The 20,309-nt window shown below is 34.2% G+C and overlaps 2 protein-coding genes across 3 annotated transcripts; both read right to left on the reverse strand.

The window, feature by feature from the left end:
* On the reverse strand, positions 721-7,071 carry LOC109347528 (serine/threonine-protein kinase D6PKL1-like). The gene is made up of 3 exons (XM_019587432.1): positions 6,892-7,071; positions 3,178-5,191; positions 721-1,742 (listed from the first exon to the last, which is right to left on the reverse strand). The coding sequence occupies exons 2-3, from the start codon at positions 4,944-4,946 to the stop codon at positions 899-901; spliced, it is 2,613 nt and encodes an 870-aa protein (XP_019442977.1). The 5' UTR covers positions 4,947-5,191; positions 6,892-7,071; the 3' UTR covers positions 721-898.
* On the reverse strand, positions 13,975-16,427 carry LOC109347529 (60S acidic ribosomal protein P2-like). 2 transcript variants are annotated; one of them, XM_019587434.1, is made up of 5 exons: positions 16,292-16,427; positions 16,003-16,094; positions 14,804-15,036; positions 14,124-14,185; positions 13,975-14,091 (listed from the first exon to the last, which is right to left on the reverse strand). In XM_019587434.1, exons 2-4 carry the CDS (start codon positions 16,088-16,090, stop codon positions 14,159-14,161), a joined length of 348 nt encoding a protein of 115 aa, XP_019442979.1. In that variant the 5' UTR covers positions 16,091-16,094; positions 16,292-16,427; the 3' UTR covers positions 13,975-14,091; positions 14,124-14,158. The 2 variants fall into 2 exon arrangements, with proteins under 2 accessions (XP_019442979.1, XP_019442978.1); XM_019587433.1 differs by having other exon boundaries at positions 13,975-14,185.

Genomic DNA, 20,309 nt, shown 5'->3' on the forward strand with positions numbered 1-20,309 from the left:
CATTACATTTTTCTTTATTATTAGGTTGTACATCAATATTTGCAGCCATGGCAGATTTGGCTTGTTCACTTCTATTGGTTTGGAAATTGGCAATAAAGCCATGAAGTCTATAATAAGTCTTTATGGTATGGCCATTTTTCTTACAGTGGGTGCAAAACTTTCTAGAGTTTGCACTCTAATTCCAAGAACCTCTTCCATAGGAATTTGAGGTACCCCTACCAAAATTCCCATTTTGGTAGTCTCCAATTGTTGGTCCCTATAGTCATGGCCTTTGTATCTATTTCCTGATCATATATTTGTCTCTCATGTTGCACAATCAGGGAAAAGACCTTACTCATGCTTGGAAGGGGTTCAAGAAGCATAATTTGTAACCTTATTCTAGAATATGAATCATTCAAACCCTTAAGGATCCTAATTACTCTATCATCTGTTTTGTATTTCTTGATATCTAATATTCATTCCTTCATTTTATTCATTCTTTATTTGTAACTCTTTATAATTGATTCCTTTTTTGCTTTTCCTTTATTAGTAAGTAGTCGTTGGGTTGGTTAGTGTAGGTAGTTAAGTTAGTTATGAGCTAACTTTGACTTTGCTTATTTTTCAAGCAACTTGTATCTTGTATAAATGTTAATTTGCGTTTGGCTTGGGTTATCAATGAAAATGAGGTTTATTCACAAGCTTTGCAATACAAACCACTGGAAAAAGGTTTAATATCCATTCGTGGAGAATTTCTCCCTTACATCTTGCTATATAACCTGAACTTCCTACATCTCATTAAAAGGCACATTTTACTGTGTTACAATCAAAACTACTTTACAACATAGGCTTGCATATTTTTTACAACATATGTGGAGCATAATCCATAAAAATAATACCACTCTTTCCAAAGAAAACTCTCTTAGAACAACTCAAATTCCACTTCCTCTCCTACTTTGCACTCTAAATACTTACTACCGTTGCTCTGTGACAGTGAGGTCATGTCTGAAACTCCAAACTCACAAAAGTCTGGAATCTCAGGTGGGATAGCACAGCGTACTAAGGCCCAATTAAGACCCTCAAAGAATGGGTGTTGTTTAATCTCAGCAGCGCCTTTCTCTGAACCTAAACGGTTTTTGGGCTCTTTAAACAGCAATCCTCTTATGAGATCCCTGGCTTGGAAACTGACAAACGGGGTATCAGGGAATCTGAGACTCTGCAACACCACATTGGCTAATGTTTCTTCATTATTCGAACCCTTGAAGGGTGTTCTACCATATAAAAGCTCATAAAGAAAAACACCAAATGTCCACCAGTCAACTGCAGCACCATGTCCCTCTCCTTTGATGATCTCTGGAGCTAAGTATTCATGAGTACCAACAAATGAATTTGATCTAGCATCGGTCGGCTCAGCCACGAGCTGTGGCAATGATCTGATATGAGCAGCAAGATCAGCTTTTAATTTCCTTGCTCTAGCACCAGGATGTAAGAATATGGGGCTGAAGCATGTAACTTGACAGGCTGGTTCAATGCAGAATGGTTCAATGCAACTTGGTTTTGGACAAGGACCCAAAATCTTAGCAGGATCCTTATCAGGTGATTTAAAAAGTGTTGGGCTAACATCACACCTTAGTGACAGGTCAAAATCTGTGAGCATAATGTGGCCATCTTCTCGAACAAGAATGTTTTCAGGTTTCAAATCGCGGTAAACTACGCCAAGCATGTGCAAATACTCCAAAGCAAGAAGGACTTCAGCAACATAAAACCTGCGTATACAAAGCATATGCTCAGTATACATGTGATATATTTGTTGAATAATTGCAAGCATATATTAGATGCTAGCAATTATTGATCAAGACTAAAGGCCCACATGTGCAATGAAAACAACAATTAAATTGCTTCCATATATTTTACTTCTTAAAAACTTAATTATTTGTTTTTCCATTTTAACTTTTTAATACCTCAGTCTTTTCATGAAAGTGAGAACAAGAATACATTGATGCGTAGGCAAAACAGACATTTATATTAGACAAAGTACTAAGAAGAAAGCATACAATTGGTTCTACGAGGAAACTTTTTAGAAAGAAAACAAAATGATATTCACAGTTAGCAAAAGTCAATTTCATTTAGACTATAAGAATGATCTCAAAATAAGCAAACACTTATAATTCACAATCTCAATTTATCCTGAACCTCAATAACATAAAAATTTAAAAAGGGCGGCCCAATACACAAGGCCTCCACCTAATAGGGTCTGAAGAGGGTAGACGTATGCAGCATTACAAAACAAGCGAAGGGCTAATTTCAGGATTTGAACTCTAACCTCTAGGCCACAGGACAATGCAGGTTTAGTCACACATGTCAGACCTTTCTGTATAAACAACATAGCTTTCTTAACATATTCAGCAGTCTCTATTTTGGATTACATGCATTGCACTCCATGAAAAAACAGCATCGTACACAGTTGCTATGGAGCATGGATGTTGCATTCAGACAGCCACATGTATGTCAAATTACAATAACAACAAATCCTTTCTTCCAACATATAGTGCAGAAAAACATTACTATTACCAAATTACCAATTTTAAAAAATATGGTCTAATGCACGAGACTCCCATCTGGTGGGGCCTAGGGAGGATATATGTATGCAGCATTATCCTAGAAGGATGACCTTTGGCACAACAATAAGGTTGCTTGCCTAGTTGGGAAGAAATGTCTATCTGGAAAAAATTAGCATACACTTAACCAAGTAATCATGAAGCACAGTCAATGTAAAGTGAACTATTGACACTACTTCATAACTTCAGGATTTACACGGTAAGAAACAGATTCTTGTAAGTTATACAAGTTGCAAAGTCATATATAGCCATAATTAATTCAACATCTTAAAATTCATGGAGTCATTTTTTTTATAGTGCAGCAATGAAGCATTATATGGAATAAGGATATCAAACCCTGTTGACTGCATTATATACACCAGAAACACATGACAAATGATGACTGGTAAGAATGAGGACTAGCATATTTCAGCAACTAGCCAACTAGGCGAATGGAACAGACTTGTGTGTTTGAGGAACTAAATAACGAACCAAATCATTTGGTGCAAATCTATAAGATTAGTATGGGGTAGCCCATAACTATTGACAAAAGAGAAAATATATGCTTATTATATATTATGGACAATTATTCTTAGTATGGTACCTAGCTGCTGGCTCTGAAAAACTTCTAACAAGTTGTTTCTGCCGCAGAACATGAAGATCTCCTCCTGAACAATACTCCATGACCAGACATGAAAGATTATCTGATGTAAATTGTGCATACATTGTAGGAAGAAAAGGATGATCCAGCATCCTTAATACTTCTCTTTCAGTTTGAGCCCTAGGCATCTTCCTTCTTCTAGCCAAAAAGTCATTGTCCATGACCTTAATAGCAAACAAGCAATTTGTGCCAATTAGTTCAGCAAGATATACAGTTCCAATGTCTCCACAACCAAGTTTCTTCAGAAGATTGAAGTGTCTCAAGCCCAAGACTCCATGCTGTATTTGAGCATGTCGTATAGCTTCCCATCTAACATCCTTTGACATGTGAGGCCTATTGCCACAAGTAGAACCACTAATATTGCTGTCATCACTGTTACTTGTACTACTACTGTAGTCACCTTGGCTACTCTTTGAACTTTGTGAAAATTGAAGTTGTTCTTTCAACCTGGTGTTCCTTTTCACTTTAGCAACTTCTCTGCTGCTATCACAGCCAGTTGATGCTGAGCCAGGATGCACATTATTTAAGTTCACTCCATCTCCAGGACTGATAGATCCCAATGCTATAACACCTTGGTTGTTTTCTTTACTTGTATTTTCTATAGAAGACAAACATCTCTTGCAAACCAGTCGAGCTGCACCAGGAACTGACTTGTAATTTACTTCATCGGATGTAGGGTTACATAAAACAGAACCTGAACCCTGCTTCAATTTTTTCTTATCCAAACTCTTGTTTTTTATGATTGATTTGACTATATGGGGGGCATTGCGTTTGTGTGACAGTTTGCACACGCCATTGCCATTTACTGAAGAAGATGAGGAAGATACCATTTGCAACCTACCTTTCCGCCCGTTCTTTAAGACAGATGCTTTATTTCCTAATTTTTTAGGGGAAGGAACCCTTTCAGGCAACTCAAGTTTACTTCCATCAGTGTTATAAATAGATGGAGAAGATGCAGATGTTTGTTTCTCTACATGAGCAGAGTCCAACGGCTGTAATTGTTCCCCAACTTTACTTGATGAGCATACCGAATCACTATGCATCAATGACGTACCAGTACCATTTTCTGTAAATGCAACTGCAATTGTGGAAGAATGGTTGTCTTGGACCAAAGATGTGCTTTTGTCAGTTTGATGAGTCTGGGATATTTTATCTGAGGAAAGTGACTTGATTTCTTCTGACACTATGGATATTTCAATTGTACTCCCTTTGCACCCAAGGTTAGACGGCCCAGATCGCCTACCTTCAACTACAACTGAATTGTACAATGCATGTATCTTCCCAACCTCCGATATTCTTGGTGAAGCAGCTGTTGACTTTGATAATCTTTTCGTAGCAGCCATTTCGGAAGCCTTGGATATACACATGTCTCTTAATGCCTGCTTCAAAGTTGCAGGCTCACAAGTCCCAACCCGTGGGGACTGTGGTACATCCACTGTGATTGGTTTTTTTAATGCACTTTTCATCTTGGGGCTTGTACTATCTTGTAGAATACCCAAACCCCTTGATGAAGGTTTAAGAGTAAATGATTCAAACAACTTATTTATATCATTATCTGGATTATTCTTGTATCCCAGCTTCAGCACAGGAAGTTTCTGATTTTTCTCAGCTGCGCTAAATCTAGAGTTAAACCGGTAAACCCTTGCAGCTTTTCCTGTATTTATTTCTCTCTTTACTTCAACTATTTCACAAGTTCCAGAGAATGAACCCATGGAAGATAAATTGCTCTACTAATCTTTGGCAAGGTAGAAGTAACACAAACACACTGCCTCTCAGAGCAAAAGAATATATTTCATTTCACATGCAGTGCAATAGACACCATATTTCACAACTGAAGAACCGTGAACCACTGAACCCACAATTTAAGTTTCAGAATCCGAACTATTCTTTTGGTCAAATCAAACTCAAGGTCTGAATGGTACATCAACTTCTTTACTAGCCAAGTCACACTCAAGCCCTGATCCAATGGTGAACATTTTAATACATCAACAAACCAATAGGAAATATATTAATTTTAAATTAAGATGAAACAGGGAAAGATACAAAACAGACAGGAAAAAAGACAGACAAAGAAATCATCAGATAAAAAAATACATCATAGGAACTGTTTGAGAAGCTCCGAACTCAGTAATACCATAAGTCACACTTGCAGGAAAAAATTTAACTGCAAGGGACATATATAAAACTGTACACAGAACATCAAAGATATTGCACCAATTTCTTATTTTCGTTTTCAAAATTCCTATAGTATGGCACTGGGAAGTACCTTTTAAGATGAGACAAACGAGAAAATCTATCACATAAAACTACGGGAATTTAAGTATTAAGTTATTTTTTGTTTGTACTACCAAGGGTATCCCTCACCTTTTGGTAAGGAACTAATCCCTTTTGGGATGACTACTCATCGCAACAAGCGTTACTCCCAGGAATCGAGCCCTTAAGCTTTTGGTCATCTTAGGATTATTAAGTTATTTGATAAAGGAAAAACTACACTAATAGCTTAATTATGATTGACACTCATCTTGTTTTAGAAATTACACCAACCTCCCATCATGTTTATGTTGTAAAGAGTTTAAGTGTAACTTAATGACAACATAAACTTCAAGAAGGTAATTGTAATGACGACATAAACCTCAACGGGTAAGTGTAATATCTGAAATGAGAGAATGCCGAGTGTAATTAATCGACAACGTCAGTGTAATTTCCCCTTTGATAAACCAAAACAACAGGAACTAATAAGAAATAAATTATTATGACTAAATAACAGGATGTACAAGTTGAGGTCAAAATTCAACCTGGATAATGCGCACATCGCAGTTTTAACATCCGTTTATACACCGGATCTAGTTTATAACAAGCACAGCAATTTCCCTCACTGATTCTGTAGTACATAAAACTAAAAACAAGTGTTTTGAAGTTGGAGCTATTTTCTTATTCTTTTTAAGGCCTTCAAAAATCTGCGAAATCAACAGAACCAATGAAAATGTAAAGAAAACCAAAGTTGTACTTAATAAGAAGGGTGGCAACCAACAAGGCCTTGTATACTGGTGTAAGACTTAACTACATCCTCATATACACCAAAAGGTTAACCGTTGGATTCTAGGTATGACACATTTGTTGGAATGGACAGTTACTTAGTCATTCCATAAGGGGATTCGCTTGGACGGCTCGGTTATTCCAAAAAATAAAAACGATGGCAACAATGCAAATTTAATTAAGGACCGTAGTCCCACAACAAAATATATATACACACAATAACAACCAAGGTAATTGAAATACAAGGCTATTCATATATATAAATTTTGTTGGTGACAAATATATCATTTTGAACGATGTCATTTTGCTAAATAAATTACAAAAATCATTAAATTCTAGAAAAAGGTGATTCAAAATTTCGCAATAAAAAAGAAAAAATAAAACAGAAAAACACATACAAATACAGTTTCTTCAATCCAGAATACAAAATCCAAAAACAGAATCAGCTTCTTCATATATCAGATTAAAATCCAATTACAAAGTAAAGTTCAAATACCACGAAAAGAAAATGGTAGAAATCTCAGTTAACAGATTCAGATATCCCATTATAATCGAAAATAAAAAAACGTTGTTCAACACAAAACAAAACGCGTACAATACGAGTGGAAACAGAGGCAGCACCTGTGAGCAAAAGAATGTCAAGGACATTGAAGTGAAGGAAGCAATATAGGTAGAGAATGGAGACAGAGAAAACCCTAGTTGAGGTAATGGATCAGAGTTAGTGAGAGAATGAGAAGAAGAAGAAGAATGATGGTAAGAAGATGCATTGTTTTTTGTTTATTTTCTTGTGTTAAAGCTGCTTTCAGCATGGAAAATAATTATGCATACAACATATTATTTTTGCTTTTACATTCTTCGAGTTAGTATCGTATTGCATCTTAAAGGTAAAAGTATTGTGTTTTTTCGATTTGTTTTCTCTCCTCCATACTTCGGCAGTGACAATGATAATTTTGTACATATGGGGGACCCACAAGCTATCATTTTTGAATAATAATTGTTGAATGGTTTCCAATTTTCGTGTATGATGGGAGTAGTTTTATTCAAATAATTTGGATGTTGATGGAGTGGTTTTGGCGTTTTGCTTTAAATAATGCTCTACCACTTGAAATATGCGCAATCTTAGATTTGCCTTCCTATCAAATATTATAATTGAAAATAATAAATTACATGACATGAAATCCGATGTTCTTTCTTTACTTTTATTTTAAAAAAATAAGAAATATATATACATTATAATGTAAGAGGTTTTTTATATCATTCATATTTAATTATTATTATCTTTTAAATAAAATTAATATAAATAAATAGTACATGATATACTAATTATATATAAATTTTTAGATTGACAATAAATATTATATATATATATATATATGTTACACTCTCAACAAAATATTGCTTTGATATTTTATTGGATGTGGTATTTGATGCTATAAACATACTTCCAAGATGAAAAAGAGAAGCCTATAACTCAACTAAATTGGATTTGACACTATTTTGTTCCTAGTGGGTGAATTCAAATTGACAATCGAGTTTAACACTAAAAAAATTGAAATCAATTTTGACACTACTCAGTGCATTTGCTAGTTTTATATAAATATGAAAGGCATTTTACCAATTTCAAGTTCAATAGATCAAAAATGATATTATCAAGGTTACGGTTTAATATTTATTCAAAACCTCAAGTGATAATATAGTATCATGTTCATGCTAATGTGTATGTCCTACATAAAAAATTAAAATATTGTCGTGATTGTTTGTAAATTGTACCAGTATTAGTTTTTAGCATGGCGTCCTACAATGATGTTTAAATTTAATTATATTAAGTAGATAAAAATTATGTACTAAAATTGATATGATAATGATGTCATATTTATTTTAAAATTTATGATTATCTTGATTTTAGAAATTTTGACAATGACATCTCTAGTAGTCTCTTGTTAGGATGCAAGTTCTGAAGGAGATCAAGATTTTAAGGAGAAGAGTTATTAGTAACATGTGTCATAAAGTGGATTGATTTATAAGTTACATATGTCACTTTTTTGTAATGATGTAGGAAAATTTAGTATGATGATCTATCATTAGTCTCAGTAATATACATCTATCAAGAATAAATCTAGCTTCCAAGAGAATCCTGGTAGAAAAACATATTAGAATATACGGAAGCATTTTAGAATATCTTAAATTATCTTATGGAGAATATTTAGAAGATATATTTGGATTTTAAGATAATAACATTATCATACTTTAGATTTGTTAGAGTATCTAAGAAGATCTCTTAGGATTAAGATTATCTTATTTAATGATGTGTTTTCTTATTTAATTACGGGTCTAGTATTAGTATAAATAAGGGTTATTTTATGTCTTTTGTATCATAAAAATCATAATATCATTTATAATCATTCACAATATTATGAATACAATTTACTATTTTGATAATTATATTTGCTCCTTCTATATCTCACCCCTATATTTTAACATGATATTAGAGTTATAGTATTCGCCTTGAAGGAAGCTTAGGCTTTTGATCCTTATTCAAATTAGTTTTTCGGTTGACGCCTTCTTTCCAAATTGATTCCTAGTCGTTGCTCTCATCCCACTTTTAAGAATTATCGTTTCTACTACTATTTTATCTTACTTATAAATAGGATGCATGTGATGTATAAGCTTCATCTTGAGGTGATTGTTTGATATAAAACTTGGTTCATATCTTGTGTGTTGCAAATCTATCATGGTCTAGTTGCGGTTAGTGCTTGTGTTGTTGTGTTGATCAAAATTCTTAATAAGGTTCTTGATGTCATCTCGATTACTAGTTAAATTATTGTGGTTTCTAGATGGTGGTGCTCTATAGTTCTTCCTTATTGAATTGAGTTATGGCAGCACAACATGCAGTATCAAACAAGAAGAACCAAAATTGACAATTAGTCATCAATAAGGAAGAAATATAGAGCAACGCCATTGAGAGGGCCCTTAATGCACTAGTAAGGTCCAAACGCATTATAGTAACACCAGTCTGGCTTAAGGATTATCATATCAATTAATCTGGTTATTTTGAACTATTTGTAACTTCTCTTGATATAAGATCTGACCACATGTAAGGTCTAGATTATTTAGCAGATATCTTTCTTTTCTATTTATTCTGTCCTAGAATTGGAATTGATCATGAAGAAATTTATCCAGAATTATCTTTGTTAAGTTCTGAGTTTATTTTTTTATCTCTTACATAGTAACTAATAATAATACTCCTAACATTTGGTGCTTTCATTTTCTCAATGCCTCCTAAAACTCTCTAGAAAGAACAAGATGACCCTCTTCCTCATCTTTTCCTGGAGAAACTAAAAGAACATCAAGAACAACAAGATGTTAGACACGATGCCATTACCAGTGCTCTGCATAGTATCATTGATAAATTGGTTGACATTCGCATGGCTCCACCAGTTTCCAATGACCCACCACATATTCTCTTTATCCCTAACTCCTCTTCACATACACTTACACAAATTCCACAACCCTTTGCCACTACTTCATCTAGTCAACACACCCCACCCCCATTTCACATTCTGCCATCACCATACCCTCCCCATATAATCCTTAACCCACAACCTCGACCACCCAAGTTACAACCTATACCATTTGATGGGTTTGAACCATTAGACTGGATATTCCAAGTGGAACAATTTTTTAAAATGTACTTAGCTCTACCAGATCAACGATTACCTATGATTTCTTTTTACATGCAAGGGGAAGTCCTTAGTTGGATTAAGTGGATGTTTCATAATTCTCAACTTTCTGATTGGCACTCTTTCACAAGATATTTGGAGATTCGTTTTGGACCGCCATCTTACACAAATCACTAGGCAGAATTATTTAAATTGCAGCAAGTTGGCACTGTTGCTGATTATCAACAATAGTTTGAGAAATTATGCAATAGAATATGCCTCATCCCTGACATCAAATGAGAACTGTCTATTTTACGCCCTACTTCCATATCTGATGCCTTAGGATTTGCCAAGTTAGTTGAAGCCAAGTTAAAAGACACTAACCGCAATCCCTAAAAATTTACCAGAATTCCTACCCACATAACAACCAACTTCAGTCCCAAACCATCTCTACCACTTACACCTACAACTACTTCTTTTTCCCCTACCCAATCCATTCCCATTCGTCACTTATCTACTGCTCAATTGCAAGAGCGACGCGCCCAAGGTCTTTTTTATAATTGTGATGAGAAATTTATCTCTAGCCATAGATGTCAAAACAAGAAATTTCTATTACTTTTGGATGATGACCCCAACCTACCAACCAACTGATGTTGAATTATCATACATACCTTCTACCGATGCTAATCTCACACAACCCACCCTTGCCATCGATACTGAAGAACCTATCCTTTTTCATATCACCGACCAAGCTCTTGGGGGACCACTCTCTCCTAAAACCCTCAAATTTTCAGGCACTATATATGGCCATCCTATTACAATTCTAGTTGACACTGGAAGTTCCCACAACATCCTCCAACCCCGCATTGCTAACTACCTAAACCTGCCCATCTCCAAAACAGTACAATTCCCTGTCATGGTGGGCAATGGGGCACACATTTTCTGTAGTGGGTTATGTGATGACACTTCGATCACCTTACAACAACAACAATTTCTCATACCCTTCTACTTATTACCCATAAAAGGGGTTGATGTTGTTTTAGGGATCCATTGGCTCCAAACCTTAGGGCCAATTGTCTCTAATTTTTCGGTCTCGTCCATGCAATTTAATGTTGGACAGACTACAGTCACCCTCAAAGGTGAACCAAGCCCAAGACCCCAACCTTCCACTCTCCATCAATTTACTCGACTTTTACACACTAACAACATTCCTGTTTATCATGTTATCACCATTCTTCCTACTGATAAAATTTCCTCTTCCCCACTTCCCAGCAACACTCATGATATATAGCATCAGATTCAAACAATCCTAGAGACATTTAACTTTATTTTGACATGGTTTTGATGAAGACACCAAGATCACAAAAAGAAGAAAAGGAAGAAGACCATTAAGACATTGAAGATTTAAGCTTCAAGATGTTTATAGAGTATGTCTTCATAGAGGTACTTCTATCCTTACACTCACTTTAATATTTAGTAGCAATGCTCAAACAAATCAAAATCATTTATAAAGAATTGGATATGTCTAAAATGCAAAGTCAAAATTGATAAGTAATAAGTTACTTGACATGAGTAAAAGGTTACCAGAACTAGGTAACAGGTTACCTGAACTGTGAGGCAGTTGGTAACAGGTTACTAGAATTGCGTAACAGATTACATGATTGAGAAAACAGTTGCAGAGCAAAATTGACTGATGTAACTGATTAATTCAGTTTATTAATCGATTACCACCTTGGACAGAACATTTGGGTAATCGATTACCACTTCGTGACAATCGATTACACAAAGCCGTTGAAACCAAATATTCAAATTCAAATGAACAGTTTTCATACAAAGTGAATAAGTTTTATTTCAATTGTGTCTCCTCTTCATTGAAGGATATCTTGGCTGATTGGAAGCCTGTTTAAAGATATTGAGACATCAAAATTCCAGACACACGAAAAGATATACTAAGAATGTTGTGAGAGGATGTATTATGAATATACTAAGAATGTTGGGTAGCCCAAAGACATAACTAGCTACTCTTAAAATCCATATTCTTTTAAAGGCTATTTTTCATTTATCATCTCCCCTTATATAAATTTGGTGACACCTAGTCCTTTAATAAATTTTAGAAAAATAATGGGGATCATGCAATTTGTCAAGAAAACCATCTAACCTTGGGATGAGGTGTCATTATTTGATGGTAATGTTATTGATAGTCCTGCAATTGGTGGATATTCTTCACTGACCATATTTCTTTGGCACTAAGATCATGAGAACTGCACATGGGCTCATGCTCTCTTGGACCCTCCCTTTGTCCATGAGTTCTCCCACTTGCTTTGGGATGATATCAATATGATGCTTTATACCCATCCATAAACATTTCCTACTGTAACATATCCTTGAAATTGTGAAACATATTAGTAATACTGATGGGCAGTATAATTTCATCATTAAGAATAGAGAAAAGTGCATAAGGTCTCCCTAAACTTTATGCATTTTACAAGTAGTTATCATAAACTATTTTTTCTTCCTAATTGACCGTTAAACTTTATCAATTAGTGAATTTGCCTCCCATATAAATATATTGGTGAATTTTCCAATGGCCAATGTTCTTCCTAATTGACCATTAAACTTTCCAATGGCTAATGTTTTAACTCCTTTTGGTTAGGGACTTTCCACATGGGGTAGGTATATTGGAGCTAGAGGTCATAGTTTCTTTCTTCTTTGGCTTGTCTTTCCAACTTGTTGAGATGAAGTTGGAAGTTCTCTTCATGGAACTCTTTCTCTTGAGTTATTGCTCAACAAGGGTGGCCTTGTAGAGTAGATCCTCCATCACGAAGGAATCTTAAAGCTCAACACCATCTTATGTGTCATTATTCAATCTGTTGAGAAATCTTGCTATGGTGACCTTCATGTCTTCATTCACCATTGTCCGCATCATTGTGACCTTTCTGTCCTTGTAATGATCTTTGATGCTCTATGTGTCTTGGGTCGATCTTTGAAGCTTGAGTTGAAATTTCCTTTTGTAGCTTGAAGGCATGTAACTCCTGATGATGCACCTCATCTCTTTCCAAGTATCCACCATTGACCCTTCATCTTACATCCTCTCCCATTAATACTTGTCCCACCAACTCAATGCATAACCAGAATAATCTGCGGGATCCTAGAAGCTAATGTTGTTGTTGTTTCAGTGTTGGAGGAAGACCTCAAATATCCTTATTCAAGGTTAGTGACCATATATGATTCGGTGAGCTGAGAAAGGTTGAAAATGTTGTTCATGCTGTTCATGCACGTAAATCAGCCAAGCAGGCAGTGAAGGTATGATTCCGTTCTATACATATTCCAGCTCCACCCATTATTCACAGAGACATGTATCATTCAATGGTTTGCTCTATTGATTCTGACATCCAATTTTGAAAACATTATGTGGTTTCTCAAGCTATTTGTAGATATATACTCATAAATTTTATATCCTAGTTCTTCCAAATAGACTCTTTTGTCAACGATGTCCATCTCGAAGACAACAATCTACAGTCACCGAAGTCTAAGTTTGGGACATCAGTCTTTTTCTGGAGAGTGGAAGTCGGGGATTAAAGTGGATGGTGATGGCCCAGACTACGTTATGTATTGGCTTCATTTTAGTATGGGTTACGCTTTGAGGGAACCTTTTATTCTGTTTTTATTTCTGCTTGTCATGAGTTGATGCTTTTACCTTGTCTACGCCTGCTTCTCTTACCTGTCTTCAGTTTCAATCAAAAGGGAACTTGGAAATAATGTTCGCTTGAAAATTTATGGTTTATATAGCATTTTTCTGGGGTAATCTTGTGAGGGAACAACTGAATTTTATATGAATTAATTTTTATGTACTATCAGTATAAAAATTTATGACATTCAGTACATCATTCACCATTCATTTGCGTTACTTTATTTTAGAAAAGTCCATTATACAAAATAAGAATGGTGAATAATACAGTAATAACGTATAAAACTCAAACAATTTCAGTGCATATTTTTTTCTTATTTTATGTTTGGTACCAGATGTTAAAGTAATCCTTCCCCATTGTCAAAATTAAAATCATATAACACCAAGAAACTAAAAATAAATATTGAACCGAATTAATCAAAACTAGACAGATCATTCAAATGAAAACACACTATAATACTTTTTAGAACAAAACTTGGCAAACTCAACTTCTAGTAAATTGAAAGTATGTTCTGGACAAAATCTAAATAGAAGACACAATTTAATCGAAGAGACTGAAGCCCATATCCTGCATCACAAACAAATTGAACAAACAATCAGAAAAAAAAAATCAGATTACCCAAATTCATAAATGATTGAAAACCAGATTCTGCCGTGATTCTACTAAGTACTAACTGCAACCAATGCAGTACATCTAAAGTCGAAAATATTGAAAGCCATTCATCAGATTGTTGTTAAATTCAAGCCCAAATAGGTAGAAGTTTAGAACCATTTCCAATGCAAAAAATGCAGTAATGGACAGTGCAAAATGGCTTTTGATTTTTGCAGGAAAAACTTTTTAAAGCTCGCAATAAAATTGAGAAATGTTAGCAACACAGTATGGCATATTCTTTTAAACACTCATTACTGAATCACATCTCATTCTCTCAATTAACTTTACATAATAATTAAAAGAGTTCAACGTTAGACCCAATAAGAGTGTGTTTAAGAAAGGGTCTCTGAAAGTTATTGCTTGAATCCCTTTTAAACAACAAAAAACTGTGTTTAATTAAACACAGATTAAATAATCTTAAGATACAGTTAAAATAGACTCCACAACCACCTAGAAGTTTCCGATTATTTATAGCGTATACATAGCATAATAAGTGCTAAAGATGTACAAAACATAAGTCAAAGAAAAACTTACATCGTCAGATTCCTCTTTCTCCTCCACCTTTTCCGGCTTCTTTGCCTCAGCAGCTGCTGGGGCAGCAGCTCCACCACTTCCTCCACCAGGAGCAGCAGCAACAGCAACTGCACCACCACCAGAAGGCACTGACGCTAACTTTTCCCTACCAGAAGCAATAAGTTCTGCTACATCTTTACCCTTAACTTCAGATAAAAGCAGTTCAATCTTGTCATTATCTGCTTCAGCTCCAACTGTACAAAAAATTTGACAATTTCTCTGTTAGTAAATCATCAACAAAACTTACCCACAATGTATGCATGAAGAAAATTCAATTAATCCGGAAGTAAATAAAGAGAAACTGCCTTCACCTCCAAGGTTTAGCTCAATTACTCTCGACACCTCAGTTGTTTAAAAATTACTCCACAACAGTTTATCTTGAGGTGTATGTTATTATAGTTACCTCCTTGAGGATTATATGCTCATTACAATTACAAACATTAAAACATAAACCCCAATAGAGGTAAGTATAATTCTAAACCAAGAACTGTAGTCGGTTTAATTAAATCAAACCCCAAGCGGATAACTATAATTTGCCCATAAAGAAACCAATTCAACATTTTTTAATTTTAAAAAGATATCAATTCAACCAAACAAAACCTCTAGTTTAAGTTATTATATTCTATAATCTAATAATCATAACCAATGTCTTGAGTTTCTTTTAACCGTTAACAAAAATTGTTGACTACCTTAAACCTTAACATTGCATCTGTTGTGGACACAGATTTAAAACACGATCATAACCAGTGATATAAAAACCGGTCTGTGACAACCGGTTAAACCAGAAAACCAGTAAAATGCCCACAATACCGATATGGTACAACAATTGTATGGCAGAGTTTTCAATTGAATGTCATACCAGTCAGTTTTAATGAAAATAATTTATTTTTTACCAAAATGTTGGTAAGAAGAATCATACACACTAAGCTATATTTGTTTATACTTCTAACAAATTTTATTTTAAGAACTGATATAAATGAAAGTAGTTATTGTTCAACAATGTTAGTAGAATATATATTTAATTAGTGAAACATCGGTTGCACCATTATAGCAGATCGTTACTAATTAGCATTCAACAAAAAACAATTTGAAAAAAATAAATCAAAAAATAATGAAACAGCACAACAAGAAAACATAATTGATGGAAAACATGGACTTACCAGAAGCAAGGATGCTCTTGATGTCCTTAGTGGAGGGGGTGTTGTTGCCTCCAAGCACAGCCAACAAATAAGCAGCGATAACCTTCATCTTTCTACACAAATCAAACACACTACACTTAATAGAGAAAAACTGCATCATCCATTTCATTTTTAATTATGATTGACTTTAAAAAAAAAAAGAGTAATGAATGATGAATAATGTAATAATATTACACTCTACATAATATTCATAAACTTAAAAAGCTAAAAACGAATACAGAAGATGCATTAAGAAAAAAGAGAGAGAAACCTGAGAGAACGAAGATCTGAAGAGTGAACAAACGGCGACTTCAAAGACGAAATAACGAAAGGGTCTGTTACAGTTATGTAACCTGATAGAGCTAGGGTTCGATAAGGTAGAAATCATATGGCCTAGCTAGTATTGGGCCAAGAATGAGCCCACATGAGATGGCCCATATATGGATGGGCCTTACTTCAAATTTTATGGTCTATCTAATTTTTTTTAAGTCTGCCTAGATAATAAGGATAGAAGATGGCTAATAGAAACTCTTGTTAAAAGAATTGATGAGGAGGATAGTCAAACAGTATTCTAAATGGGAGAATCGATTTAGATTTAGTAACTTATGGAATGATGTCATTTTGGATAAAATGTAATAGCTTAAATTATACTTTTAGTGAAATTATACAAATTATTCTTCTATTTTTTACATATACAAAAAATCTCTAATTTTTATACATATATGATACTAAGTACCCCTCTGTGAGAAATAAGTGTAATTTTTAAACAAAAATCGTGATAAATGTAATTAAGTTAAACAAAATATGATATATTATGGAAACAATTAAAAATTATATATTAGTCAATAAATTTTCATTATTTTTTATTCGTTTCAATATAGTATAAGAGTGATTTAAACAATATCTCATTAGAATTATTGATGCATCTTATAATGAATCAAAAATAATGAAATTGTATGGACTCGTATACTATTTGGACTTGTTTCCATATTATATTTTATTTTATTTAACTTAATTACACTTGTCTTCTTTTTTGTTTAAAATATTACAGTTATTTCTCATCTAAAGGTAATAAGTGTAATATATGTATAAAAATCAAAGGTTTTCTATAGCTGTAAAAAATAGAGGGGATGATTCATATAATTTCACTATATAATATGTCAGTACTCAATATAATATCATTTGATTATGTGATTGGCACAACCTAGTAGGAAAGTGATATGTTTGGTTTTTATAGTTATGAAGGGTAGGGAAGAAATAACGTCAAAACATGGTTTTCATGTTTTTGTATCACATGTTAATTCTGGCAAATACAGTTAGTTTTTTTCCTGAAATATTTAAAATAATTTGAAAACTGTCAATTTCAAATTTACATTTACTAATAGTCTCATGAATCATTGTCAGGTTTTTTGTATGGACAACAACTTGTCTTATATGTTTGTTTCTACTAAAGTGTGTATACAAAATTAATAGAAACTTCGTCTCGCCCCAAATTCAAATTCACTGCTCAAACTCAACTTTATTTTCCTACATTTTTACTTCTCAACCATTTTCCTAGGGGTGAACATTATGCAATAGTTTCATGGTTGTGATTGTTGTTGTCTTTACTATTATTACAGCTGAATCCATAGCCAATTTTGTGACAACAACATCATCATCGTCAATACTTCAAGATCAATAATTTGCTCTCATTTTGTTGTTTCGTATTGATATTTGGTATGATTCTTATATTATATCTCAATGATAAGGTTCAATATTCCATACATTTAGGACTAATCCTATTATCATAATTCCCATTCATTAGATAAAGAAGATAATCAAGAATTTGTGATTTGTTGCTAACCTTATTCCAAATCTATAAGAGATCTCAATATTATTGCTTAGAATGACTCCTCCATACTCTTTAGCACAATATTTTGAGTCTTGTATGTCTACAATTTCACCATCAAGGCATCTTGATGCCAACTGGCTCTTGTTTGGATTTCCACCTCTCAATTTTATGTTAATTTTCAAAGTGTTTATTCGGATATGTATGTTTTTATTTTGATTATCTAATTTTATCTGTGCATATATGTCAAAGTCTCGAAGGCCGAGTTACATGAATTTTAATTAAGTGTTGGATTGATAGAAAAGAAGGGAACTGATGTACTTTGCTCTCCACCTTGCAATATATATGTACTTTTTGTACAACTCTATATTGTTGTATAATGAAATTTGTTGCGTATTTTATTTAGTATTTTTATACCACTTTTTATTGTGCTTAACTCATATTTTTGTTTTCAATAAAGATGTTACAGAGACTGATGGAGCTGGGATGATAAGAAAGCTTTTGCATGAAATCAAGGAAGGACAAATAATGTGTTATGGAGTACATGACTAGAATAACACGCTCCACTTATTTTGTAAGAGGAGACTGGTGGAGTTGGGAAAGCTTTCCATTCTATGGTCACTAGGTATGCTGCTATCGGAGGTGAGGTCTACATATAATAGAGCTTTGGGTTGAGATGAAAGCTCCTACTTCTATGCTCTCAATGAAGTTTGATCAAGAACTTCTTGATTCTGTACAATATATATTTCTGAGGGGTGGATTCTTCATTCCAACCAATGAAGTTGGGGTGATGATGAAAAAAGGAAACAAGTTCATTGACAAGTACAAGTACCAAATGCTATCCTTGAAATACCATAAAGCACTTCACATTGGTCCAAATTGATCTTTTGTAAAGAAGATGAGTTGTTGATACTAGGGTTTTCCTGCTAGATTCCAGCTATAGTCAGCTGTAGAGGGTGTTAGAGTTTGAGTTGTTTGGTTGACTCAGACAGTTGTTGCCGTTGGGTGAGTACCTAAAACGGTACTTCGATGCTCAAGTCATTATTTATAGAAGTATAATACTTAGAGAGAAGTCGAGATAATGCATTGTTGTTCCTTATGGATGGTTTCACCTATTTATAATGATGTGGAGTGGTTTGCACTCCAATTGGAGGTGACAACATTGTGTACAATATTGTCCTTTTACTAGTCTTAAACTGACAACCTTGTGAGTTTAGACTACCTTTATCATGTAGACAATGTGAACATATTGACAATCACGTATCGTGACCTTTCCTTTGTTGTGAATGAAGGTTCTTCGATATAGCAGGTATTGACTTCTCATGTCTTGTCGTTTTTATGGTTTCCTTTAGTTAGATCAATCGTTAGACATAATCTACAGTAATAAAAGCTAGATCTTATTCACCCATGCATGATCGATAGTTGTGCATACATGATCTCTTATGCCCGCTTATTGGTCTCAAACTGGTATTGTATTGAGAAGTTACATTTGTCCCCAGCCTGTTGGCATGGACGTTGTCGAGCGTGTTAGCAAACTTGAAGCTATTATGGCCTGCCATGATCGACAATTTTGGGAATCGGGTCTTGTCTTCTTGGTTGTTTTCCTCACACTTGGAGTGGAAGAGTTGCCCCTAGTTTAGTTGCATGACCATTATCGGGTGCGTTAGCAGACTTGAAGTTATTTTGGTCGATTGTATGAGTCGGGCTTAGCCTTTAGGATGATGCATTTGTGAGTGATTTAAGTTGGACATATAGTTAGTTCATCATGCCTTGATCTACTTCATGTTATGTTTTAAGAGAGACCCATTTTCAAATATCTGGCCAATTGTGTTGAATTGGGTGGTATTTTTTATTCCTTGCGAATTCCACTAGTATATCCTACGTGAGTGGCCTTCATTATTGTTTTGGATGTGCTTGCCACATGGTTGGTTGGGAAGTACCTCAAATTTTTGTGCGCTTTGTGCATGCTACCATCTCTTCATCCCTAAATCACCACATGTCGCTTCGGTTTTTGTGCCCATCATTAAATTCAAACCAATGGGGGTTGAGTGATGGAGGCATTAATGGTTTGCTTGGGGAATTAGTGTATTATTGTAGGCACACCTTCTCTCTCATATGACCTTTATATGGGACATGTCTTTCCTTATTTTGTTGTGGATGTGACAATTCTAATACATGCATCATGTTCCTCTTCTACCTTCACATCCACCATCGTAAAATTTAGGTTTCTCCCCTCCCTTTTACCCTTATTTCCATTCTTTCATTTAAGAAAGTACTAATAAGTGCCAAAAAATACCTAAATTTCATATATTTTTATGACATTTTTTGCATAAAATATCACAATCTTGTATATATGCTTTATGTATTTTTTTTTTGTATTATATTTTATAGGATTTAGGTGGAAAAGAGAAGAATTAATTAAATACAAACAAAGTGCTTAAAATAGGCCAAAATGACCCAC

Source organism: Lupinus angustifolius, chromosome LG05, assembly GCF_001865875.1.
Source record: "Lupinus angustifolius cultivar Tanjil chromosome LG05, LupAngTanjil_v1.0, whole genome shotgun sequence".
NCBI classification, from domain to species: Eukaryota; Viridiplantae; Streptophyta; class Magnoliopsida; order Fabales; family Fabaceae; genus Lupinus; species Lupinus angustifolius.